Raw genomic sequence first — 27972 nt, 5'->3', positions numbered from 1 at the left:
ATGGAGTTGGAGAATATTGTTGCAAATACTGTGTATATAAAGGCTAAAAGAAGTAAGGGATACATTTAAATGTTTTACGTCAGGTGGAGATGATGGAGACAAAGGTCGAAGCCGAAAGTGGAAGACATTATTAGCCTTCCCTCACATATCTAATTGTTCATACTTGAAGAAATGTTTAGGTATTTACGAGATAAGTTTACCAAGCCTCTTGCGCGCAGATTTGAGTTATGATTTTATTGTGGAGCAGCAGCCGATTGGAAAGAGATTGTTCCGGTTGTTCTGTAGGAGCAATAATTTCATTTCGGATGTCGTTGATTTTGTGGATTCTATTGTAGGCTTTATTATCCTGTTGTGTATTCTTCAACTTTAGAACACATTTGCGGTGTGCATTCCCAGCGAACGTCAAAAGATTGGGTTGGAAATCTACCGCAGGTTTCTCTCAGACATGGTAACACATCCTTTTTCCTATTTTACTCTTAGAGTGGCAAAAAGTTTCATCAGCTTGGAAACATTGACGACAACTCAGTGTTACATGCTCTAGAACAGTCCAATGACGCTTATCCTGACAAAGAACTCTTTCGTTCAATCCTCAAGATCCTTGAAGATTTTTTAAGAAACTCACCATTTTCTGAATTTCTAAATTCAGTTTACTTTAATCGCTATCTTCAGTGGAAATGGTTAGAAAAGTAGGTTTGTCTGTAATAAATTCACGTATTTACTGTCCTCTTATAACTCAAGGTTCTGGTAAAATGCACCAAGATCCTTAGGTTTTTCAATAATTTTATGGTGATATTTCAATTTCAGTAGTGTTAGTAATTTACTTCCTGAATATTCAATTTTTACTTTCTAGTTGAGTCTAGCGTCAGTCTACGTAGTGGTTGAACTGTTCTGTAATTGTAATTGTCATATATAATGGTATTTTGAGCTAATAAACTTCATCATACCTTTAACCGTCTGATAAGGTTAATAATCCTCTTTATTTTGAAAAGCCTTTTGTTCCATATCATACTGATTCTCAACATTAGGGAAAATGTTCCTAAACTGCGTTTTTGAGCGACGGCCCCTATTTTAAACAAACACTGTGAAATTTGTCGTTCTCTCACTTCAATGACTGCAGACTTTTTACCCTATTTTTGTGTTCCGTTGTTGTTGGTGTTGTGATTTTAGTTCCCTCATCTTCCTTTATATTGATTTTGTCTGTTCGTTAACGCTAACCATGGAATCATAAACCTAGACATACTTCTGTCTTATATTAATCTTGTCTTTGTCCAAATAAACGGACTGGCCAATACTGCTCTCACTATATTTAGTTTATACATGAGTTCAAACTATTTCTCGCTTGTTTCACAGGTCCGAATGCTTGTTATTTCGTGGAAGGTCCATCTTTCGGAAGACTATATTTTCCGTAACACAATCTTACTGTCTGTATATTGATGATAGTAGATTCTTCCAGTAAAAGGCTAACCATCTAGATATTGGGAAGAAAAAAGTTTTAATGGTTATTCCATAACATTCATATAAAAGTGAGTGCTTCTAGCGTTACTGAAAAACGTTTAAGGGGAACTCAATCAGTAAATTCAGTTTTATTCGAGTATATTTAGTAAAGGGCACCGATGTGTGTCCTATAAAACCTCTAAATAATGAAATATAACTTTTGTAAATTAAAAATAGCTAATTCTTGCTGTTTATGGCTCGTAGATGCCAGTAGAATAACTCATCTAGTTTGCCTTCACCAATCTGCGTCTTAAAATGTGACAAGAATTTCCTGAATTTGCTCTGAATTACCGGTTTATTTCACACTTTCAGAACACCAGTCACCAAACACACCTTTCGAATGTACCGAGTCCTAGGCAAAGGGGGATTTGGAGAGGTGTGTGCCTGTCAAGTTCGAGCAACTGGGAAGTTATACGCATGCAAGAAAATGGAAAAGAAACGCATGAAAAAGCGTCATGCAGAAAATATGGCCATGATGGAGAAGGAAACATTACAACGAGTCAATTCTCGTTTTGTGGTTCGTTAACTTTTAACTGGTTGTATTTTTTCCTAGTATGGTTAGAGATTTATCATGCCGTTCTATTCATCAAATATTTTTACACTGAGTTATTAGTTGGAGTTAATTTTCACTTTTTTCATTTATGTCCAAAACTAACAAAGTATTTTGGCTTCCAAATCATAACATTTTGAGTGTGTGTGCTAAACTCCAACATGATTGGCACTAGTGTCTCTTTCGACCTTAATAATTTAACTCATTTATTAAGTATGCTTTTATGTTTACTGTTCGGAATCAGTCTGTGTAGGGGGTAATGATACTGTTAAGCTCCCCAACTAAAACCAAGTATGGCCGGGTTTGAACATAAAACTTTCTTCTTGAAGCTGTCCCCTGACTATTAAGCCACTATACTGTTCGATAACATCAAAACTCACTGAGTTTCATGATTTTACTATCCAATGTATGAAGCATTGATATACCAAGACATGCGAACCCAAAACAAATGCTTTTCATTCTCCGACTTCACATCATGAACTGACCTCTCCACTTCCGTCCTATTTCCGGAGCCAGCAAACTCTGTTCAACAGTTGCTAGATCATGCTTAAAAGTTTTATCAAGCAACTAAACCTTGTTTCACAGTAACACTACGGATTTAAGGGTAGTCTACACCATTTCCAAACAAATTTCTGAACACCAGCATTACTCACTTGACGCTGTCACCCTATGTGGGAAATCCCCTAAAAAGAGAAACGATCAAACTGAAAGAGTCTTTTAACGTTCGCAGGCTAGTGTAACCAGGTTCATAAATCTAAAAGGACTGTTCGCTTTGCAGTACGATATACCTGGAGATTCATGGTTAGGCCAACGTCATAACGACACCAGTAGTGACTAACGTTGGCATAAGCTGGTCTGGATTTCGCGACCGATCTCGATTAGCAAACTAGCACTCACACAACTACCCATGCACATAAACTTCCCAAATTACTTCCGGTATCTCACCATCAGGGCTAAGGGCCAACATAGGTTCCTATCTGTGTTATAGAAGATCCTTACACGATGTTGTACAGTTTGATTTCCAATGCAGCTTAACACTAAAGTGTAGGTCCGTTTTCGTTTGAGGGCTACTGAATACTTCACTGTCCAAACTAAAGTAACTGAGGCGGGGTTTGAACCAGAAAGTTAGCTGTTAGGAAAGCGCTGTAATTTCCTAGCCACTGTTTAATAATCACAGTACATGTTAAATTACCCACCAAAATCACTAACCCAGTAAATACATTTTGAGAAGCCTGTATTTTATGGTTTGGTGGAATCGTATTATCTTTACACTTAATGATAAGAGTAGTTCTTCACGTGATAGATCTGCGGTAGATCTCTGTTATCACATGCCTACGTGGTTTATTCTAACCTTTGGACAGATAAACTATTTAAATCTTTCCATTCATTTTATCACCTATATGTTTGCTCTTGTTAATTACTCAAGTGTTAACTTGAGTATGCTTCATATATGCGTGCATCTAGTACGTCTATGTCCGTATATTCACTTGTATCTCTTTCTTGCTAATAAAGACTGGGTCACCTATTACTCACTGATTAGGGTATTTCCGAAACTGCAGTCCACATGCATTTCCTTTCGTCTCTTATTGTCCACCTACATTGTCAAATGCTTGGAATATACGTTTCTTAGATACTTTCGTATTTGACTTTTTATACTTACGTTGTTATCAACAAGGTTAGTTAGGTAAACAGGATATTTTTCATTGAAATCAATATCGTTCGATCATTATCGAGTCAGAAATAGGCCATTAAAAGTCCATGCTGCCACATTTTCTTTCTTTTTCATCAACGCCCTAAAAATATTCAACGTGCTACTCTGGAGTCCATTTTTCATGTTCTTCACAAAACTTGAATTACGGCGTAATCTAGTCTTTCGAACAACTGATACCCAGACCTATGGCCATTTTGTTTTGTAAACAAGCATGACAATGGGCATGATTGAGAGCAATAGATCTATTTAGAAAATTCAATGAGTCCGATGATTAAGATTTCGTTTACGTCGTTGAGAAGAACTGTACATCAATTATTTAATATCAAATGTTTTGTAACATTTGAGTGGTTGGAATTCATTGCGAACTTCTACTTTTCTGTAAATAGTCTATATTCACAAGCTATATAACTCAGAGTAGTTTAATCAAAGCTGCTGGGTCATAAAATCAGATAAGCTATCTCAGAACGTGATCACAAGGTTTAAAAAACATAACTAGTTGTAAGGATATATCGGCTAGCAGAAGCAGTTATTATAAATTAACTTCCAGAATTTGTTTCCGTCACGTCTATATCCTCTTTAATTTCTACGACCTTTGTATTACGCATAGCTTTGACATTTATTATTTAAAAAAGATAAACTATTCGACACACACTTTTATCAGGGTTATCTTATAAGTCATACAAAATAAAATACCTGGTAAGAAAATCATGAATTACCTAAGTTTGGTAAGCTAAAAGCTTATAATGAATGTGCCTTAGTTTGAGTCGACGATAACTGAACAGTCAATAATGTTAGGTAAAGAATACCAACATTCAGAGGTTGTAATTGAAGATAAATTGAATGTACATAACCGAAGCTAAAGAAGCACTGGGCATCTGGGGTAACAGGATTACAAAGGTTCAATACACCCTTCCTTCGAGATACTAAAAAAAGCAACGAATTCACGATAACCCTTATCAACAGATAACAAGCCTGTCAAGGTCTACTGAAAGAAGAAGAAATTATTATGGAGGATAACTGAGAAGGGATCAAAGAAGCATTAACTTTAACGTGCCAGGAAGTTTTCGACCGCAAGAAGCATCATCATAAGGAATGGATCTCTATGGAAACCCTGGATAAGATTGAAGAGTGGAAGAACAAGAAGACAGCAATTAACAACAGTCAAACACGAGTAGAGAAAGTCAGGGAACAAGCTGAATACACAGAAGCAAACAAACAAATGAAGAAGAGCATTAGAGCTGACAAGCAGAAATACGTGGAATACCTAACAACGACAGCGGAAAAAGCTGCAAGAGAAGGAAATATAAAACAACTATATGACACTGTAAAGAAACTGGCAGGGAAATATAGTGAACCCGAGAGACCGGTCAAGGACAAAGAAGGGAAGACAATCACGGAGACTCAAGAATAGAGGAAAAGATGGGTAGAATACTTCGAGGAACTGCTGAATAGACCAGCTCCACTGAATCTACCGGACATCGAAGCAGCACACACAAACCTACCTATAGATGTCACTCCACTAACGATCGAAGAAATCAAGATGGCCATCAGACAAATCAAGAATGGGAAAGCAGCAGGACATGACAACATACCAGCTGAGGCACTAAAGTCAGACATTTAATTAACTGCAAAGCTGCTCCACATTCTATCGAGGAAGATTTGGGAGGAAGAAGAAGTGTTGACAGACTGGGAAGAAGGACACCTCATCAAGATAACAAGACGATAACAAAGGCGATCTGAGCAAATGTGAGAATTACAGAGGCATCACACTGTTGTCAGTACCAGGAAAAGTTTTCAGCAGAGTGTTGCTGAACCGGATGAAAGATTCAGTAAACGCTCAACTTCCATATCAACAGACTAGAATCCGTCAGGATCAGTCTTGCACAGACCGAAACGTGACGCTACGGATCATCGTTGAACAATCAGTTGAGTGGAACTCATCACTATACATCTACTTCCTTGACTATGAGAAGGCGTTTGGCAGTGTGGATAGGATAGCGTTATGGAAACTTCTTCGACACTATGGTATGAGTACCTGAGAGGATTGTCAAAATCATATGACGGACTACACTGCAAAATGGTTCATGGGTGACAGCTGATAGATGCATTCCAACTAAAGACTGGAGTCAGGCAAGGTTGCTTCCTCTTCCTTTTGGTGGTTGACTGGATTATGGAGACCTCGACATCTGACTGGAAGCACGGAATACAATGGACATCTCAGAATCAACTAGACGATTCGGACTTCGCAGATGATCTGGCCCTCCTATCCCATACACACTGATAAATGCAAGTGAAAACAGCTAGTGTAGCAGCAGCCTCTGCGTCAGTAAGCCTCAACATACGCAAGGAAAAAGTGAGATCCACAAATACAACACGGAGAACACCAACTCAATCACACTTGATTGAGAAGCTCTGGAAGAGGCGGAATCTTTCACGTATCTAAGTAGCATCGTCGATGAACGTGGAGGGTCAGATGAAGATGTAATGGAGAGGATTGGGAGAACAAGGACAGCATTCCTACAATCGAAGAACATATGAAACTTAAAACAACTGTCAACCAATATCAAGGTCAGACTCTTTCATACGAGCATCAAGACAGTTCTAGTATATGGAGCTGAAACTTGGAGAACTACCACAACTATCATCAGAAAGGTACATTTATTCATAAACAATTGTCTACGCAAGATACTGAGTGTCCGTTTGCCGGATACCGTGGGTAGGAAATACATTACAGAAATCTTCAAACTGAATCACGAGGCTAGAACTAACTTGGAATCCTGAAGGGAAACAGAAAAGAGGAAGGTCAGGGATCACACTGTGTCGGGAATTGCAAGCTGATATGAAAAGGATGAATAGCAACTGGAAATGATTGTCCAGGACAGAGTTGAATGGAGAATGTTGGTGGGAGGACTATGCTCCTCCACGAGCGGTAACAGGCGTAAGTATATATATATTATCAGTACGTATATAATGAATTGATAGAAAACATTTATTGTACGTAAGCGATGTCTCCAAGTAGTATAATTCGCTAGAAGTTGTTTAAATGGTCGTCCTGTTTATTCACAATATACAAAAACAACAATGGCGATTTAGTTATTAAAACATTCGGCTCTCAATCATTGGATCACAGATTCTTCTGACCATGCTTTACCTACTCCATTTTAGGCATTTGGATATATCCTTAACCCCTACGCTAGAATTGAGCCTCAAAGCTAAGTATATGAAGATGCTCATAGTAAATTATTTATCGAAACAACAAAAACTGGGAATATAGACAATATGATATTGATTAATGCACTATTCTTTTAAAACAATTCATTTTTTAGTCAAAGTAAACGTACATTTTCACACGTTTATTTCATAATCTCATCCTGTTAATTATTATTATTGTTATTATTGCTGATATATTCAGGTCAATCTGGCGTATACATTTGAAACCAAAGATGCTTTGTGCCTAGTTCTTACAATTATGAATGGCGGTGATCTTAAATTCCATATCCATAATATGAATAATGGCAGTGGTTTCAATGAGAATCGAGCAAGATTTTATGCCGCAGAAATCACTTTAGGTTTACAACATATGCATACACAAAATATTGTTTATCGTGACTTAAAACCAGAAAACATTCTGATTGATGATCAAGGTTGGTAATTCTTTATTGTTCAATTATTTTCATTGCTTCTCATTAAAATTACGTTTATTCTGTTTGCTTGTATGAATTATCTTTGATTCAGTAGACTATTCTTTGAAGTTTATCTGCACATTGTCGATATCAATTTAATAATGATTATGAATGAACAAGTTCGAAGTAGTTTAATTTTTCTGCTTCTTTTTACACATTCTTAACAAAACTTGCCAAAAGATACATTCACTGACTGTATCATCGTAGATTTTATTTTGGTACTTATTAATTTAAAACACAGATTTTTCATTATGTTGAAGTACCATATTAAGAACTGAAAGCCATTGATTTTTTATTGAATTCTCTTGTTAGGTTATTTACCACGGCTGTTTAGTCTCTGGTAGTCCATCGGACAAAGCCAGTGATCCTTATTGAACCATTCGAACCAACCGAAAATCGTATTAATTAATTTATTTTTACTGTTCTCAAATTAGTTTCTAGAATCCATAAATAGTACAAATGTTTTTCATTACTGTTATTATTATTATTTTTATTACTATTATTATAGGAGCGGTTAGTTAAGTGAAAAAGAAAATATTCTATTCAATTATTCCATTCTTAAAATCTTCGTTACATATTAAAATGTATTTATACTATTGACAGGATAACTTTTAGACTAGTAAACAGTTTGAATCAATATTTATTGAGCTTCTTTGAATTTGATTTCCAACTCCATGAGTGATTCTTTGTGATAAGTCAAATAGTTCTTTCATATTCATGTCGTAAGCGTATTTAAACCTAAAGCACACAACTAACTTCTTTTGTTCAAACCTTACGATTTTCTTTAGAAAATACGAATTATGTTATGCTACACGTGTTTATTAATTCGACAGCCATTAATTCCTGTTGATTTCTTTGAAATAAACAAGTCAACGTTTTGCTTGTATTATGTTCTTTTAGCTATATGGCTCAATCGCTAAGCTTTCATTATCGTTATGGATAAATTTTACATGAAGTAAGCTATGATAATGTTGTTCAAAACGACAAACAACGCTTCTGAATTAAATCAGATAGAGCTCTACAGACACAACATATTCTAAAGCATTCATCTGAGTTACAAATCTTTATCATTTCACGAGTCAAATTGTTTTGATAGGGATTATGACTGCTTCTATAGTTTAACAAACGATAAATCTAGGAGCCGTAACAATGTAAATATTGTCATTTGAATGTGAACAAGAGATGGATAACTCTTTGGCGCTTAAGAATCTACTTCTTGTAGGGAATGGCGCAGCATATTTCAAATGATTTCGAACCCTTACCATAGATTTCAGTACAAAAGTCATCAATTAAAATCTAAATAAGGTACTGGATGTAATTAGTTCTATTTAATCTTAATTAGGCGTTTGCTTAGATACATTGGAATGTGCTCACCAAATCGAGAATATTAACTAACGTGGTTAGGTTTCTGAGAATTATTGGTTTTATGCATATAGCAAGATATCTGGAGTTTCAGCAATTAGTCTCTCAGTCTTAGTATTGCATTTTCATTCTGTCTTCAGCTACTTGCTTTTTCAGTTGTAATCATTCGTTTATTGTCTCCATGGGTTTATTTATAAATTGAGCTAACATATACGGTAACTATAGTTTACCACAAAAAATACAATTCTCGTAACTCATTAGTGAAGAATTAATCAGATTATACTCCCGTAAGGATTGCATCGTGAAATTAAGAATTCTCCAACTGCATAGCAAATAAATTTTATTTTATGCTTAAGCTAAGTTGGTTTCGGTTGTTTCGATAGGCAAAATGCTAGAAAAAACATATGTATTATTTTATTTATATCAAAAACTTATAACATAGCCACTTCTTACATATCTTTCTGACCCCATCTATTTTATGACATTTTCTACACTAATTGTACAATTTAATAATTATTCTTTCAAAATAATTGGTTGGGTTTAAATATCCATCTACCACCGTTGTTGCCTGTTATATCTTTAGCTAAATAGTTTAATCAGCAATGTATTAACGCTTATAGAGGTGTAAATTCTCACATTGATCATGTTTCTTAGTCTGACTCATCTGTAAATTCATTCTCACCAGAACGTGTTCATTAATCGTAAACAGATCACATTTTTAAGGTTAAGAATTACATATCTTCATTGAGCATTCCTTAAATATACAATTTCAACCATCTTAGTCGACATAAATCGCTTCATTCTTAACATAAAAGTTTCTTTTGATAGTTAGTTTATCAAAGATGTATCAATGAAAAGCGTTAGCATGAAATTAATGCAATTGAATATACTCTGTTTCTCTCTTTCCTCTGGTCATACGCCTGTTTAACTAGTAAATAATCTGGAGAAAACGAACAATGGATGACTTATTCTCTCATCACAACTATACTGTATATACCAATGGGAAATCCATAAATTGATATTTTTTTTCCATGAAGTAACTTCTAACTTAACTTTTCATATTTTTACTGAGTTTAAGGAAATGCTGCAAAGTATATGTGTTGGTTTTGCAAATTTATCTTTAAAGATATTGAACATTTCTATCTACTAATACGTTTTGTTAATCATAATATTTTTTAAAACTAGGACACGTTAGAATTTCGGATCTTGGCTTGGCAATATATATTGAACCTGGTGGTACAGCTAAAGGAAGAGTTGGAACTGCTGGTTATATGGGTAAGTTTAGGACTCACCTGTTTTATCTATCTTTAACTGGTCTATTATATATATATATATATCCAGCTGACGATACCCATTTAGGGTGGAACGCACGTTCTGGATTCCACTGCTAGCCACCATCCATTGACCATGTTATTTTGATTTTTTGATTTTGCTCCGGAATTTGTATGAAAATATGTTCTATAACTATACAGCAACTGAAATTTGGAATGTCGCTTTACCAATCTTTCCCTTATACTTTCTATTTGTTATTCTTTCACATCCCTGATACATAGAAATTTAATTCGCTACTGATCATGCTTCTTTGAATAGTAAATGAAAGGAAGATGAACTGATAATGACAGCAGTGTCTGATTGTTTGTCTTTATTTACACATCGTTAATTTCACTTATAAAATGAGTTGATTCCAGAAGCACATAACAATTATGATTGTGCATAGATGAAAAGTCAAATGTTTTGTTTGTCTAAAACGTAGCCTTCATATTCAGAAATTCACTATTTTTTAAACTTTTTATTGGCTTCTATTGAGTTTACCTCTAAAATATCGTTTATAGGTATCGGTGCCAAGGTTGGACTTGATAGTTTCAAATACATTGAGCATTAGATAGAGAGTTAGTAAGAAATACAATTTTCCTACTCATTGGGATAATTACATGTATATATATATATATATATATATATATATATATATATCGTTTGTTTATTAGCACATTTGGAATTCTCACCTTTAAGAGCTGTAAATCCCACCTTGAGTTCATATGATACGTTCAATACATTGACTGCATTTCCTTCTGGTTTGTTTTGTCTTATGCTTTCCAGGTCATCTGTTAATAAGCATATACAAACGTGTTGTGCAATAATATTATCTTTTGTAGACGCAGTAAAATATTTCTTGGGACATACTAGTCTTTCTCTCATTGAAAAATAGTTTATCAAACATGGAAACAAAATGAATAACCAATAAAAACTATGATTTAAGACTCCAGTATATAGGTGTTGCTAATCTACCGTCCATAAATTCTCTGTTTTGTTACATTGGATTAAAAGCTATCATTGAAATCCGAACGGTATCTTGATTTAAATATAAAAGTTGTTGACATAAACATCAAACGTTGCTGATTCCATAGATTTTAATTCATAATTAAAATTTGGAATTCTCATATGTATTTTTTCACGCTGAATTGTAATGTTATCAACCTATCATTGAATAATTACTTGAGTAATTCATAAAGGCAAGCTTTAGGTCTACTAATTATACTCAGAAATAATAAGTCAGTAATTTGTAATCAGATCTTTTTGCAATATACTAATGAGTTTGAACCATAGTCCGAAATTTAACTGGAGAGATATATGATGATAGTGCACCGATAAAACCAATACATTTTAAGTTACCTGAAAACCATATTTGCACTGTTGTCAATTGAATGTTGTATTTTCTATACTACTGAGTCGAAATTCAGTGGTTCACGGAATATAACACAACAATTATACAATCCAATCAGTGTGACCTGTCCCACTTCCAACATGGGTAAGCTCTATCTATCATGTTCTATAGGTAACGCGTTTCACACAGAATCTGAAAGTTCATGATTCAATCCCTAGCTAGTTTATGTGTCTGGGGTGTTGGAGTTCTTAACTAAGTCTAAATAGCTCTCAGGTGCTCCATAATTTTTCATGGTTTTCTGAGCTAAATAATTCAGCAGTCACATTTCCACTCTTTCGAGATTAAAAAAATCCTCAGGGATGATCATCAGTGTTATCTTCAAGTGGTCTGACTTATTGCTTCTGTGAAATGGGATCCACATTCTTATTGAAAGCCTGCAAGTGTTTGACGCTTGATATTTTCGATAATGTTTCGTTTCTCTAAGCATCTTTAAACTATCAGGTCTAATTAACAGCTGTTGTCAATGCTGAAGGTCTCACAGCTTACATCATGTGTAAACAGGTAAAAACGATGTATTCACAATTTTTTCATCGTTTTATTTCAAACACTGTGTTCAAATAAAATTTTAAATTGAATCTTTCCCAATATTGTTAATCATTTGACTTTAAACTATACGTTTGATTTTAATCGAATAATAACTAGATACCTTGTAAATGAAATTTACTTAAAACAATCAGTCATGTAATGAAAATTGTTGTTCATTGCTTACAGAGTCTGTTGTATAGTTAATGTCGTGTATTCATTGTATGTGTAGGTATAGGTCGAACATGTGTGTTCTGTGTGTAATTCAAGTAGATTTAGTGAATTGTTATCTTAGTAACATAACTACACTGAATTTAAATTTTATTGTCATTAAGTTATCATCAAAAGTCAGTTGCCCATTATTATTATTATTATTTACTTCAATTTACTTACTACTAATATAGCACCTGAAGTAGTCATGAATACACGTTATACATTCAGTCCCGATTGGTTTGGATTAGGTTGTATTGTTTACGAAATGATTATGGGACAAGCACCATTTCGTCGACGTAAAGAACGTATTCGGCGTGAAGAAGTTGATCGTCGTGTATGTGAAGACACAGAAGAATATAATTATAAATTTTCCGATAATTCAAAAAAATTTTGTCAATCTGTAAGTTAATATTATATCATTGTATGACTAATCTCTTTTATTATTACAAAAATCAATTTATGTAAGTGCTTCAAATCAACGTAGAGTGGAATTAACTATACTTGTTTAATTAATCTATCTGTTTAGCGTCATAAACAGTATTTAACCTGAGTTACTACACTTTACACCACCATATTAAAGGAGTGAGTAAACTAATATGATGAAAAGCAAGTTTGTTAGAATCATAATATCATTGATATTAAAAAAAATTTAAGATAGAATATGCAATGCTTCAGGTTTTCTGATGTGGATTATTTTTGCTACCGTTTAACATACATGTACAAATATTATTTTGATAGTTACAAACCATTTTAAGAACTTAATTTTCAATTATTATTATGGGATGATTTAGAGCCTCAGTGCAACTGCTTCAACTTAAAAATTTGAGTAGTGGTACCTGTGTACTCCCCCTTGCCAAGAAAATTCTAGAGAATCTGATCAGTGGTAAAAGAGCCAAACGAATATGACATTGATCACTAATCAACCAGTCGTTATATCTCAATCCTGTAAGAGGTCCGTCGCTACTTGTATAACTTAGTGGTAAAGTCCTGGATTGTTAAGTTGAATGACTTCTATTCGAATCTCACAAGAACGATTAGTTCCCTTTAGATTTCAGGTGTACTTTTATAACGAATATCAACTAGCATGAAACTTAGATCTAAAGGTTCATATCAACTATCCCTAACTAACTAGCACACATAGAAAATATGAATGATTGTTGATTACATCAACCTGTACTTGATTACAGAGATGTTATTCAAAGTTTGAAAAATAAATCTATAACATCACAATAAAACTAATAACATAACAAACAAACACATAAAAATCATCTAACTAATTTAAATACACTAGAAATTGTTTTTATATCGTTTCACAGTGAAAGTGTTCTCGTTTTTTTGTCTGTTTTTGAAAAAGTGCAATTTTCTAAGTTAAAATAATGGGAAAAAATTTTTGTTGTTGTAAATTTGTGTTTTAATATATAAATCTTTGTCTGTTTACATAATGTGCGATGGTTTATATATATATATATATATATATATATATATATATATATATATATATATATATTAAAACATTTTTACATTATTTATATATATCGTACATCTACTCCCTGTCAGTCTTGTGACGTAAACACAACTGATTGTTTCATATTTATTTTGTGGTGTAATAAATTTACTATTGGAAGTAAACACTTACTTGTTATTGTTGCTATTTCATCGATTACTTATTGAATAATGTAATGAATATTTTAATGGCTGGAATAAGAAAAGAAATACTAAGTGAAGAGAATAAATACAAAGAATTCTATTGAGGATTAACGTCTTGGCTCGGATAGATAAAATAACATATTGGATACATTTTCTTACTTTACTGAACTATAAGATACGTAGAATTCCAGTAATAATAATAATGATAATAGCAGTAAAAATAATACAGTAGGGTTTAGTAATAGATAGCGAATAAAAGAAGGATACTATGATGCAACCAAGCTACAAATATAACACTAAGGAAAATCAGGCTTTAACAATTCAGTGATTGTTACTTCATCAAAACGGAAGCAATTCAAACTTCTTTGTTTATCAGTAAAGGGTTTTGTGGAGATGATAGGGTTTTGATATCACAGACTGATCGTAAATACACTATCACTGGAAATCAAAAAGCACTAGACATCTTTTCTGTCTTAGTCATGTATACAACTGTTTCCCGGGTCAGTGGTTTAAAAGTTAGGCGTTTGCGCTTGAAGCCGAAGGTCTTCAGTTTGATTCCCTGTGGTGAAGTAGTGGATTCACACCTATGAATTTGTTAGTATATATACATATATATAATTACAATCTGTTTACTATGTGATTTTCTAATTATAGTATGTCTAAACTTGTATATACAAGTTTCTATTAATTATCACTTGATAGAAACTGGTATTGTGTGCTGTCTTATCATTTCAGGCAATCAAATGTTCATCTAACACTCACAGTATGTTCGCTAATCTATACGGTTTGATAGATTACACAATATGCACTTTAATGTTTAATAAATGAAAGCCATTGGTAGAAACCCGAAATTCCATACTTGTCAACAATGTATGTGTATATGAAATCTTTAGAGTGATATTATTCGGTAAAATATTTGAATACTTTTCATCCGCCCACGATCGAAGGCAAACACATCCGAAAAAAAACTTGGCTAATCTGTTTTTCTTTAGAAAAAAATCTCATTTGGTATTTTATGTAATATAACAGATATACAATTATATATAATATTTATGGGCTATTAATATACTTTTTCTTTGAAAAAGTACTATCTTTCAGGAACATGTAACCAGATCATTGAATTAGATACTGCGGTTTTAACACAATTGGCTTTTAGTTCATATCTCTTAGGTGAATAATAATAATATTGTTAATTTCATCTGATAATCTATGTTACCTATAAAAATTGTTTAAATTCCTTCAATTAGTAATTGATGTGTTGTGTATTTTTTAAAATGTACATGTAGTAATAATAATAAATCGTGGTGGATTTTAGCGACTTTCTTAATCTACATTCGTGATGGTTAGTTTCCACTTTCTGAAATTTCGCTAGAGTTCTTTTTTGCCTTGTATAATCAAATCTAAATTCTTCGTCATACCTTTTTTAAAGCTTTTACAAAAAGATCCACATTGTCGACTTGGTTGCGATGATGCTGGTCCCGAAAGTGTTAAGCATCACAACTGGTTTTCCTGTATTAATTGGGTACGTTTAGAAGCTGGACTTGAGGATGCACCATTTCTTCCTGATGTAAGTTTACCACTTCGGTACATATTACGAAAATAAACATGTGTTGGCGATAAATAAATCTATCAATCTGGACATTATACTTCTTACAAATAATATAAGTTCATATAATATTTATTGAAGACTAACGATACAATTTAAAAGTTCAGAGCTTTGGTTCTATCTCACATCACAATATTTGAAAATCGGGTAGCTAACATAATGGTTAATACTCTTTAAGAGCGTTAAGCATTAGGCGAAACAGCTATTCTAACCTAGTTAAAGTTATAACATTATAATTTTAATATTTTACCAATAAACTAAGTGGATATATATTTATAGGCTAATACTGTCTAACTAACAGTAAAATCTTAATTCACTAACTTAATACTCATTTAAATAAGATCACTTAATATCTTGTTAGCGATGATAAAATAATAAGTTGTGTCACATGTAACAAGTCCGGCATTCATTTCTCTGATAAGTTTCACTAAGGTCGAAACGTACATATTTATAGCTCACAATTATATTTACTTATAAAATCAAACTAAAAGCTTTTAGGTTAATCATAATTATAATTTTAATATCAAGTTGTATATAAATTTGTAGGATTACGAGTAAATAAATAAATTTACGATTACCAAAAAATATCCCTAATTTGTCGCATCATTTTTCTAGAAATACAGAACTTATGAAAAATTACTAATTTGAGTAAGTTCCTCTTTAAAAAGAAAATTTTATTCAACATATACACGTAAAAACAAAGGAAATAAATCTTTGAAATTTCTTGAATAATGTTAAATTTAATTCTAATATAAGAAATATCTAGTTAACTTTTATAGTCCAGTCGCGTCAAATGTAACTCTTCATCCCCACGTGGTTACAGTGTAAAATTCACCCTCTTAAGCACTTTGATTACGTTCTCATCATTTCATAATTATAACTTGTTATTATTTATAATTATTCTACATTGTTAATACTCTAAAAATACTAGATTGTAAATGTGTAAATTTCTATTGGGTTACATTTTATTGAAGATAATCTTATTGAGATTGTTTCAAGGCTTATCAAAACATTGAAATACGTGAAATTTGAATCAACTAATCATGTTAGAAATTTGTATTCTTGTTATATGCAATTATTGATGAAATATGTTTTGAAGAATAATATCATTTCCAGACAACGGAAGTAAAATAGTTTTCACTAATGACAATGAGTGATCGTTGAGCTAGTTTGAAGATTGATTGAATGTTCAGTTGTTGTGGATGTACACTCCTGAAGAGTCCCATGCGATGGCAAAACGACTGCCCAATTTCTTCATCAAAGTACCAGTCATTGAAATAGCCTTTAATACTTTCACAGTTAACTGTTAATTTTTAAATCATTAGGCTATAGATTTAATTTTTGCAAACTTGTAACGTGTGACTTAAATTGTGTGTTCGGTTTAACATGTACTTCTGAAATGATAGCTAAAAGTAATTCATTGCGTCAAATTTCTTAGTTGTTTAATCTATAATGGTGTGTATATTTGCATACTAGACTGATAAATATGTCGTTTAGTTTTTCGTGATTACGTAATTGTTTCGATGATGATGACTGCGATGCCAATAAGGGAAACCTTTCTTTATATATCAATTCCTACAGTTTATTTTGCTCAGTTTCATTCCTTCTAGTCTCTTGAAATTAATGGATGCTGATAGTAGAACAAGATCATTTTGTGTTTTGTCTTTATTATTGTTAGGTAGGTAAGGGCTTTTTGGTGAATAGAGGTATAGACTTTTGCGTTTATGATATTATTAGTGTAGTGTTACGATTTGATATATTTTGGAAGTAAAGTGAGATATTATTTGATTATAACGAATCGGTTAATATGGAAGTCAAGGGGGACTTGTGGAGAATGCAGAATTTTCATGGCTTAAATTACGAGCTGATCTTAGACCACTTAAAAAACTGGAAGCACTGGGTGGCCGTTTCGTGTTAGTACGGGACTCCTCAGCGATGTGCATTCACGAGCCCGTATTCATGAATAATGGTTTAAACTGAAAATCCTTCAATCGTAACAAATTCCACCATACTAATAATAATTATGTTCTCACTAGTGACTAGCTTCAAGATGGAACTCTTGAGGTTCTAGTGAGAAGCCGCGACCAATGGAACTCAACCACGTCGAGTGTAAGATAGTAATCTACCACAAACAATGGATAGTGTTCGCTCATTTTCGTGACATTAATACCGTTGAATTCCGACTTAGTGGTTTGAAGGTTAGGCGTCTACTCACAAGACTGAAAGTCCCAGATTCGATTCCCAGCTGCAAGGTCATGGATGCGCTCTTTTGAGAAGTTCCATTATTAGGGTGAAACGGCCGTCTGGTGCTTCCAGCTTTTCAGTAGTGATCTAACTAACAACTGCTCGTCATTCAAATTACTATGATAATGAAGTCTTTTTAAAAATCTTTATTAACAGTTAATCTATACGGCTTCGAAATATTAAGTTCTAATTTTCAAAAAAGAAAACGCTTTGTTCACTTTTACGTATGTGCATATCTGACCAACTGGATAGTATCACTAGCTATCTTTCAAACTCAGACACTAGATATACAGAAATGCCAAGTACATAGACGTGTAAATGATCACGTTTTAGAACCATTTTGTTCGTGTTGTTATTTTTTTATTATTAAAGCTAAATGATACCTATGGGGTATTAATTCGACTTATCACTTTTTTCTTAAAAAAAGAAGTGTTGCTATTGATCGGTAAAATGGGAAAATCCCAAAAACAATTGATTTGTTTATTAAATGATCATAACCGTCAACTTGTTGTAGGCCGGAAGAAAACTAGGAGCGGTCGAACCAAAACATGACATTAGCTCATGATTTCATTGTCAATTGAATTGAGCCATGTTAACGAGTATAGACTACCTGGTCAGGGTCCATGTGATTATTGTAAACACTGGTTAGAAACTTTGAATGACATAGCCCAAAATCATTTGAAATGGCGCAGGTGCATCCGTTATTTGTCTTCCCCCATATTCTAAGCTTCTGAATTCCTTAGAGTTATTTTTATTTCAATAATTTATATTTTCTTCTCGAATCGATTCTTCTATGTCTAATATTTTCTATTACCGCCAATACTATCACTACCTTTACTACTCTCTAGGATTTTCTTTAACTATATCATCTCTCTGTGCTAATGAGGTATGGTAACTCAAACCTATGTAAGTACATACTACGTTCTACGTTGTGACTAACTGAAAACTAACATGTGCTCGTGCCGATAGACGCACGTCTAAGGGGAGATTTCGTTAACAAACAGTATTGTCTAGCTGTAAATAACTTTAATTATTGTAAAGTTATGTTTACTGTTGTTTCTAACTGTTAATGCGTGTGTTTGTATTACTTATAACTCTTGAGATCATTGTAATATTCATTATTGCCAAATAAAATTAATTAGGTGGTTAGAAGTGGTTGAAATTGATGCTCTTTGTGGATTTAGATCTCAGATTATCCAGATTCACAGTCTGAAACGCTATCATTGAGTTATTCAGGCCACGATTAGCGTCATGTAGTACCGGGTTATTTTCATTGATTGATTACTGAGTAGGGTCCAATGCCATGTTTGTGTGTAGTTCTTTAGTAGTGATCAAATTAAGCTGAATTCTTACTGAATATCTCCAACGACCTAACACCAAAACACAATTTACAAAATATCGAGTTACTGAACCACCGACATTATTGGATAATGATTGTGCTATATCACTAGTATTCTAAAGTTAAATATAATTAAAATTATGAAATTTCAGTTGAATCGCCTAAGTGCCATTGTGCTCTTTGTTGTGAAATCGAAATGGGATATATTCGATCATTTAAGTGATCATCACTATGCTCAACTGAAATGTTACACACTAGAATGAATCAACTCAGTTCAGTGTTACGTGGTTAATGCTAGGTTCCATTAATGAAAACCTCTCACAATTAAGCATATTTTCACCAACCATATGTTTTAATATGAATAACTGTTTTCAATACGTAAGTTACTGAACTTTTTCGAAGAAGTCGATTAGGTATTTAGAAAAAAAGAAAATTATCGACTTACACAATTATGCTTTGTGGTAATTGTGTAGAGTTAGTGTTCGGAAACATTCAAGTGAACTAATTTTTATAACTGATTTGATTAGATTTTATGACTGGGTCATGATATCAAGATGATTTTATCACTGCAACTTATCATCTTTGCATACTTAGTATCTAGTCACTTAGTAACAAATAGAAAAGGGAAAATTATAAGTGACTTATTAAAACAGGAAGTTTTGATAGGTTCAAATAGTATATTGTTTGTCTTTTAAACAATCAGTCATCGGGCTTTACATTATATAGTAAGGTATATGATGGTAATAGTAGTAATCTGCACATGAAAATTATGCTTCCTAGTTCACTACTTCGATCTAAAATTAGTTGTTGAACTATCTTGATAGGTGAGGAGTTGGATTTTTACAAATCTGTTGGTGTCGTCATTCCAGTAGAAAACAGTTTTTTTATTTTTGACAATCAGTTTTTTTGCATGAATGGAAATCACTCATACAAATACTTCAATATTGGTTAGATTTTATCTGTCTCAGTCAATTCCAAATGCCTAAGAAGAACATGTTTAAGAAATATCTTTGTGACAATCATCAAAACATATGGTTGTTTATCTTCAAATCTAAAAGTTTTGAACTAATTTTACCCTTACATATGTTGTATTTATTAAATTAGGATATTGTAGAGGATTTTTATTTGAATTATTGTTCATGAATTCTAATGTACTTGGATTTCGTTCTCTCAAATGATAAACAAAGATAAAAAATTATACCATTCACTACACTAGCTCTGTCTGAATTTCTCACCTATTTGTGTGTGTATGGTTAATCAGTTGTGATCTTCTCAGTTAAGCTAATTAGATAGAAAAAACAAATACTGTTACATTCATTGATTAATTAGAAAATATATTACTAATGTCTTAACCTCAATACTCATAATATTTACACTTAGTTATTTTGTACAATCCAGTAATTTAGACATTTCATTACAAACTGGAATCAAAGATCTCATTTCGTGGGCTTTAGTTAAGACAGTTAGGCTAATATCACGCGATCTTCTCCGTTCACCTCTCTCCTCTCTTCAATCCACAAATTGTGATTGAATGATATGTACGTCAATATGTACTTAGTTACTGAAATGTATTCCTAATTATATCATTGAATAAAAATAGGAAAGAGAATTCAGTGAAGCAACTATTCTTTTCGACGAAATCATTTACTTAAGCTGTATATTAGTATATATAGCTATTTGATAAGTATATGAGTTTATAGAAGGATAGAAGAGATTGAGTCATAAAATAATGATCTGAGATTACAAGTATCCACTTAACAAATATGAAGAAGAAGAAATGAAAAACGTACAAATCATGATCACAATCGAATAATAATCATAAAAGATATTTAGACAATAGTAATAACTGATTATGGTTTAAAAAAATCACAAAATAATAAAAACAGAAACGAAACCAAAACATACTGGAGAAGGGAATTAGGCTCATGGGAAAATGAAAGGTTGGCCTAAATTGATGGATCATCAATGCCTCAGTAGTGTATATGGTTTTCATTCAACTTCCCTCTGATCCTATTCTTTTGACCTGGTAGATTATTAGGTGAAAAAGTGTGTCATAATTCTGACCCGTAAACTATTTTCACCTTATTTTTCTCTGACCCCTTGCTCATTACGCAACCTTCTGATATTTGAAATCTCAGATCACTACTCTATGATGCAATTTCTTCTATTCTTCTATAAACTCATATACTTATCAAATAACTATAAATACGAATTTACAGCTTAAGTGAATGATTTCGGTAAAAAGAATATTTCCTTCACTGACTTCTATTATTTTTTAATAATTGTAATTTAGTTTTGGCTATATTCTCCACTTTTGACTTAAACTTTACATACTAGATTCTAAAATTGATTTTTTCTTTATTGAATGGATATCTTTTTACTTTTATAACAATGGAATCATTCTACTGTGACTTAACCTGATTGTTGTTAATTTACCAATTGTTTGTTTATTTGTTCTCAGTGTTTCCCATATATTTTTTTGTTTTTATCTTACAGCCTCATGCAGTTTATGCAAAGGATGTTTTAGATATTGAACAGTTTTCTACAATTAAAGGTGTTACTTTAGACAGTAAAGATATGGAATTTTATAAAAAGTTTTGTTCTGGTGCTGTTAGTATACCATGGCAGAATGAAGTAAGTGTATAATATATATATATATATATATATATATATATATATATATAATGCCGCTGTAACATATTTTTATTCATGTCATCGAAAGCTAATCTTAGTCAGCATCTAAACTAATGATAGGAGGAAAGTAGTTGAGCACAGCGATTAGTTTACTTGTTTCTGAAATCTCATAATTTTTGGGGAGTTACATTCATTTATTTAAAGACATAAATATTGGTACAAAGGGACATCGAATACATATGCGCCTGAGGAGTTAGTTCTTGGTCAAATCCCGGCACATATTCAGAAGACCCGTCTAGCTTCTACCACTTGCATATCCTGTGGCTTGAGTGAAGTATCCGTCTACCAACCAAAGGAAAAGTTCACTGCATAACATTTCGCTCTGTCCCACTTCATGGATTTGAAGCATGACCTTTAAGAATACACAGTATTCATATATGTGTTTTGTGACCACCGAGTGAACAGTGCATTAGGAATAGGACATTAGATAAAGATGACTAATCAGTTGATGAAGTAGTAAATCTTAATCAACTGAGGTGGTTGAGATATGTGTTAGATATGCACAATCACCGCCTACCTCGACGGGGGGTGTTGTCTAGTGTAGGAGTAGGTTGGAAGAAAGTTAGGAGTGACCGAACCGATACATGTCTTCAGTCCACAAGGTCATTGACTGTTGGTCTGAGCCATGTAGGTTTGTGTAGGCTACCTTATTAAAGTCCTCATGAATATTGAAATAAATGGTTAGAGACTTTGAGTAGCATGGCTCAAAACCATTGATAATGTCACAGGTGTATTCACCCTTTATCTCCCTTTAGTTCTTGAATCCCGAAATCTTCTTATATCTATTTATTTCTTTTTTCTAAACATAATATTTTATACTACTGCTGATACTGTTACTACTTCTACTACTTTCGGATTTGTCTGGATAATTTTATCTTCCTCTGCTATAATCGAGTTCGGCGAATTGAAGCGATGAATATGTGTCAGGTTCTATTGACATTTAAGGCTCAAAACCACAGATTACGATTATTTCAGGAATTTTTATTAGTAACTGAACATGTATGGTTCAGTAAGCATCCGTCATCTTTTATAATATTCAGACGAATGAACTTACTGGCTCTTAAATTCAGACAAATCCCTTAAAATATATGTTTGTATGAAAACACTTTCTTTCTCCGACTTTTCGTAAATCTCATGCTTGTTAAAGGATCGCTAACTTACCTTACAGTATGCAGAAATGCTGTTAATGTACAGAATTTGTTGAATATGTAGTAAAAAAATAGTTGCAATGAAACATTTTTCTTTGGTGTAAAACATTTTGGTACGCAGTACGTGTGGTTAGAAAATATACAATGATGAATCAATTGGTTGATATCAAATAACGTTTTAAAGTTATTGGATGTTTAGTCAAATCAGGTAGAATTCGGGCTCGATCTAGAGATTCACTATAAACATACATCGCCTTTTCTACAATTATTGAATGGGTAGTATCAGTGTTACACGTAAGAAGATAAGTAGATCAATATAGAAAACCTCTTTTGTTTTTCTCTTTTCACTGATATCTGTCGTTAGAGAAATTTCTAGCCTTTATCTAACTAAATGTGGTATTGTGGCTGGTAAAAAACTAGGTTTGAAAAAGTTCTTAGCAGTCACACAGAGTGTTTGAATCATTATCATTACGCTTTATCGTCAATGATAGTCTAAGTTGAGTAAAGTAGTGTGTGGTTTATCTCAATAGAATCAGCCTGACTGACTACTAAATTCAAGGGTTGGTAATTTTCAGTGAAGCGACTCGAAATCCATCTGAATTTTGTGTACTTCTTTCTCTGATTATTCTACCGTCAGATATATTACATTGTTTCCAGCTTTATTTTTTGTTTTTAAGCTGTTTTTACACATTTATAGTTCACCGTATACATCGGCTAAGTTTCCGCCTACGTTGCGAACTAGACGTGGTGGGAATAATCAATTTACTTTTTAGTGTGGGATTACAGAGTAGCTTCGTAAAATATGAAAATCGTACATTAAATACATTATTTGCACATCTTCCTTCAGTTGTCCTTCACATGTTTCACGCTTCTTTCAATTCCGTTGTTATTACAATTGCTCCGTTTCCCTTTCTGTTCTCCTCAATTCAACCTTCGGCTGACAGGCATTCCACTTCCGATTGCTGCTACATACTACTTATATCTGTCAACATAAGTAGCATACACCACATAAATACCGTCAACTGTCTAATTTTCTTTTGACTTGATGACCAATTCTGAACCATATCACCTAGTCTCCAACTACTGATCTCATTTTTCACTTGTAATCTAAACCGGATGGTGATTACTTAATAATAATAATCATAAATAGTCATTATTACCATATCTTTTATTCTTATAATAAATTCTTATCATTCTGCTTTTCTTTTCTTTTAGATGTTAGAAACTGGTTGTTTCGATGATTTAAATGAATTTTATAAATCTGATGGAACTTTAGTAGATAATTTAAATCCCGATACTCCACCTATTCAACAAAACTCTCACAGTCAAAGTTTTTTCAGTAGGTTGTTTAAGCGTAAACATCGACCTCATGGTCCCCCTATTGATGATAACCAATCAATAATTAATAATAATAATCCAGTAGACATTGAAGAACAAATAACAACGAGCGGTGTTTCATCAGGATTAGAAAAGGCTAATAAATCTGATTTATCGATTGCCGAAACCAAGTTATCAAATCAAGAACATTCATTTAAACAAGAAAAAATTGTTAAATCCGATTGTTTAACGTCTATATCAACTAATACACTCGGTACTCAGAATGATATAAAGACTGATGATTTTCTTACTACAAAAACAACTAATAGTCATTGTAGTGTGGACTCTAGCGCTGTATCTCATGAAATTATCAATTCAAAGCGTCAACATTCACATTTTTGTACTTGTTTTTCAACTCTATGCTGTTCTTGTACGAAATAATTTCTATGTGGTTTTTTGATTTTGTTTTTGTTTTTGACAAAGAAAAATCATTATTTTCATCTGTATGTTTACAATTGTACTGTTAATCAATTATCTTCTGTTTTGAATTAACTATACACAACTGTTCAATGAATCAGTTATCTTCTAATATTTCCTATTACTTTTCTATTTTCCCGAAAAAAAGGGATATCCTTTTTAATGATGGATCGAATTTCATCCTATTCATAGCATTTATATATTTTCAATAACCCTGACTTCTAGGTTATCAATGAGAATTTCTACAGTTTCCAAACCATTTCACTTCAAATTTTGTTATTTTATTCAAATTTAACCCAGTTTGTTTCTTATGACAGACCACATTTTTATTGGTAAGTGTACAATCAAGCAAGAAAATGAAACAATACAATAATTGGTCTTTCTTATTTTGTATGTTGTTATTATTATTCTCATCCTTTGAAGGTGATGATAGGCATATTTCCTTACGTACCTGCTTACTTGCTTATTTGTTTTCTTCCTTGTGTTTATTTGTATAAATTTATCCTATAAATAATTAGCGCCTGATCTATCTGTTCCATTTATCTACAAATCAATTTTAACCTCCAAAAGTTTTGTTTTATTTATTTCTGTTTTATAAACACTGTTTGATTTATCTACCTGATGTAGAATCCATTTCAACTTTGAACATCTACGTACGTCTGGTGACCTATATTTTAATTTAGTGCAAAAAATCAGTTATTTTTTTGTCAGCAATATTTACGTTACTACACTCCTAGATTACTCAGACTTCCGTCTTAATTTTTTAAATTTTATTTTCTACCTTTTCATCAAACTTAAACCAACCGACCGACCGATTAACCAACCAGTCAATCAATAAAATGTGTTTCAATTTGCTTTCATTTGTTTTCTGAACATAAAACTAAACAGAGGCAATCCAGCTTGACATTTTTTTACTTTTCCATAGATATGTGTCATACGCTAACATATATGGGATTGTTAATCTCAACTTTTGATTCGTAATATTTTTTGCACTATTTCATCGTATACTGTTTGTTGCAATATTACTGACTTGACTATCTTGTTCACAATGCTCACGCACACATAGACCTACTACTACACTTGCCCATCGCTTGTGTTAATTTTTGAACACAGTGCAAGAGTCGTATTTCATTTTATATCCTAGGGGTTTTTTGTTTGTACACTATCATCCCATGGGGCTTTCTCATTTTCGTTTTATGTAGATATCTTTTATTTCCTATAAAAAACAAACTGGGATCCCAGTTTCTTTATCTGCTTTTTTGCTATCTCTTTCCTCTGACCATCTCGCTCCCTGTCTCTCCACTACGCTTTTTCACTTATTATATGCATTTTCTTTTTATAACTAGTTTCGTGTAGGCATGGTGGACAAAGGTCAACTTTGTGTTTGATGACTTTTCATATTGAATTGTAAATAATGCATATATTGTGTAAAAATAAGCAAATAAATTTTGTGTTGTTTTTACTTATGTATTGCTCTTTTTTGAAGTACATTTGTATGCATGTATATGTGTGCACACTTGCTTTTAGTGTTTTAATTATAAAAAGAAAAGGTTATTTTCCTCATCCCTTGTCTTCCTTTCTAATTTATCATTTAAAGAGTAATCTAGTTAAGAAGAGTTTTTACAAAGAAAAATGTAACCGCATAAATGAGTTCAATTTGTATTATAATTTCCATTGGAGTCATGAATCGATCTAAGTTAGATCACGATTGAAGACCTAGAGGCACCGGATGCCCGTCTCATTCTAGTATGACCTCGCAACCGGGAATCGAACCCAAGGTCTTCGGTCTCGCACGCAAACACTTAACTTTCAGATCACTGAGCAAGCATCCAATGGTGTTAAATGTGATTGTTTATCATTTGTAAGTTTATAATAATTTATGTTGGATGTTAATCATTATCCGATTAACAGTTAATGTTGATTGTTATCATCTATTAAAATATTTGCTCATTAATAAAGAAAGGCATGAAGCATTCATTAAATTTGTGAGAATATATATGTGGAAACCGCACATGACTAATGAATTCCCAGCTATAATTGGTATCACAGATGTTAACTTCAAGGAAATCCTAGATTTGTATAAACAGTGCTAAGCCTTCACTAGTCAGTCCTCATCAACATAGAGCCTGAAACGTACGTACATTGGCCTAAGTCCCCATAGCACATCAGGACGAAGCGATAAAATTGATAATACATCTGGCAAACAGATCGAAATAATGTAGAAGCATAGATAAGAATATTTAAACATTGGGAGTATGGTTCGAAAAATCTATGGTGAAGTATGTATGGAAAAATATTGGGATTCCAAGTCAACAGAAAGGTATAACCTGTCCACAAATCCAAACTCTGTCAATTTCAGGTGACTGAGGGATTTACAGCACTTCTTTCATTAAGTTATTTGTTATATCGATTGAGTGCGTTCTTGCCCAGTTGATATATACGAACGTGATAAGACCGCCAATTAGAGAGCAGTGAATTTATTGATCTCCCAATGATACAAAAAAGCCGTATGAACAGTCTTGAGTACTTGTCAGTCCTGCTTTCTGCCTAGCCCAGCCAGTTAAGTCCAGAACACCAATAACAGCCTCTGCAATATGAATCATTATTCTCAAACATACTTGGTTTATATACCAAACAAACTGATCACATCGTACCATAAAATAGAAAATAACATTTGTACAAGATTCGGCCAAATGTGGCTGTGAATAGGGGGAACAATAATCAATAGACGGGATAACTCAATAATGGTAAATCGTATAATAATAATCTGTATGTCAAAATAAAGCTTATAATAAGAGGGACACGAATATGAATAGTTTAGTTACTTAACAATTATACAATAGGAAATATACATATCACATTGGTCTATAAACAGTCCTCGCAGTTACCATTCATAATTCACCACGGGATACAACATTACTCACGGCAATTCTTCTTAGTTTGGTGATTCATGATATTCTGGCTTGGATAAAAAATCCTTGAATAATCTGGAAGGAAAGTAGCTGTTTAATGGTTTCAACGAATCTACAGAGAACACCTAGTCCTAGGTTTTGTGTCAGTTGGCACTCGTCTAGAATGCATTATCTCAAAACTCTAGGTACACTTTACTAACGAGTACCAAACAGCACAAGATCTAGATTCATTGTTTCTTGTTGACCAGCTCCAACACGGACATCTCAACACAGTACCTACGATGTCGAGTTCCGTCAATTGGAGTCTATATTGCAACTTGATCAATAGAGT

At 32.9% G+C, this 27972-nt stretch overlaps 1 protein-coding gene across 1 annotated transcript; it reads left to right on the top strand.

Moving 5' to 3' along the window:
- Positions 1 to 26301, top strand: Smp_123640 (serine/threonine kinase; the record flags this gene model as incomplete). The annotated part of the gene is given in 12 exon segments (XM_018797967.1): positions 1 to 52; positions 84 to 179; positions 219 to 331; positions 348 to 448; positions 483 to 686; positions 1807 to 2011; positions 7168 to 7399; positions 9986 to 10075; positions 12449 to 12657; positions 15334 to 15471; positions 21590 to 21727; positions 24151 to 26301. The coding sequence occupies 12 exon segments, from the start codon at positions 1 to 3 to the stop codon at positions 24691 to 24693; spliced, it is 2121 nt and encodes a 706-aa protein (XP_018652955.1). The 3' UTR covers positions 24694 to 26301.
- Positions 26302 to 27972: the final 1671 nt, after the last annotated feature.

The sequence above is a fragment of the Schistosoma mansoni genome, chromosome 6 (genome assembly GCF_000237925.1).
Source record: "Schistosoma mansoni strain Puerto Rico chromosome 6, complete genome".
Classification (NCBI taxonomy): Eukaryota; Metazoa; Platyhelminthes; class Trematoda; order Strigeidida; family Schistosomatidae; genus Schistosoma; species Schistosoma mansoni.
Note: the sequence above shows the minus strand (reverse complement) of the source record. Positions and strands in the feature narration are given on the sequence as shown.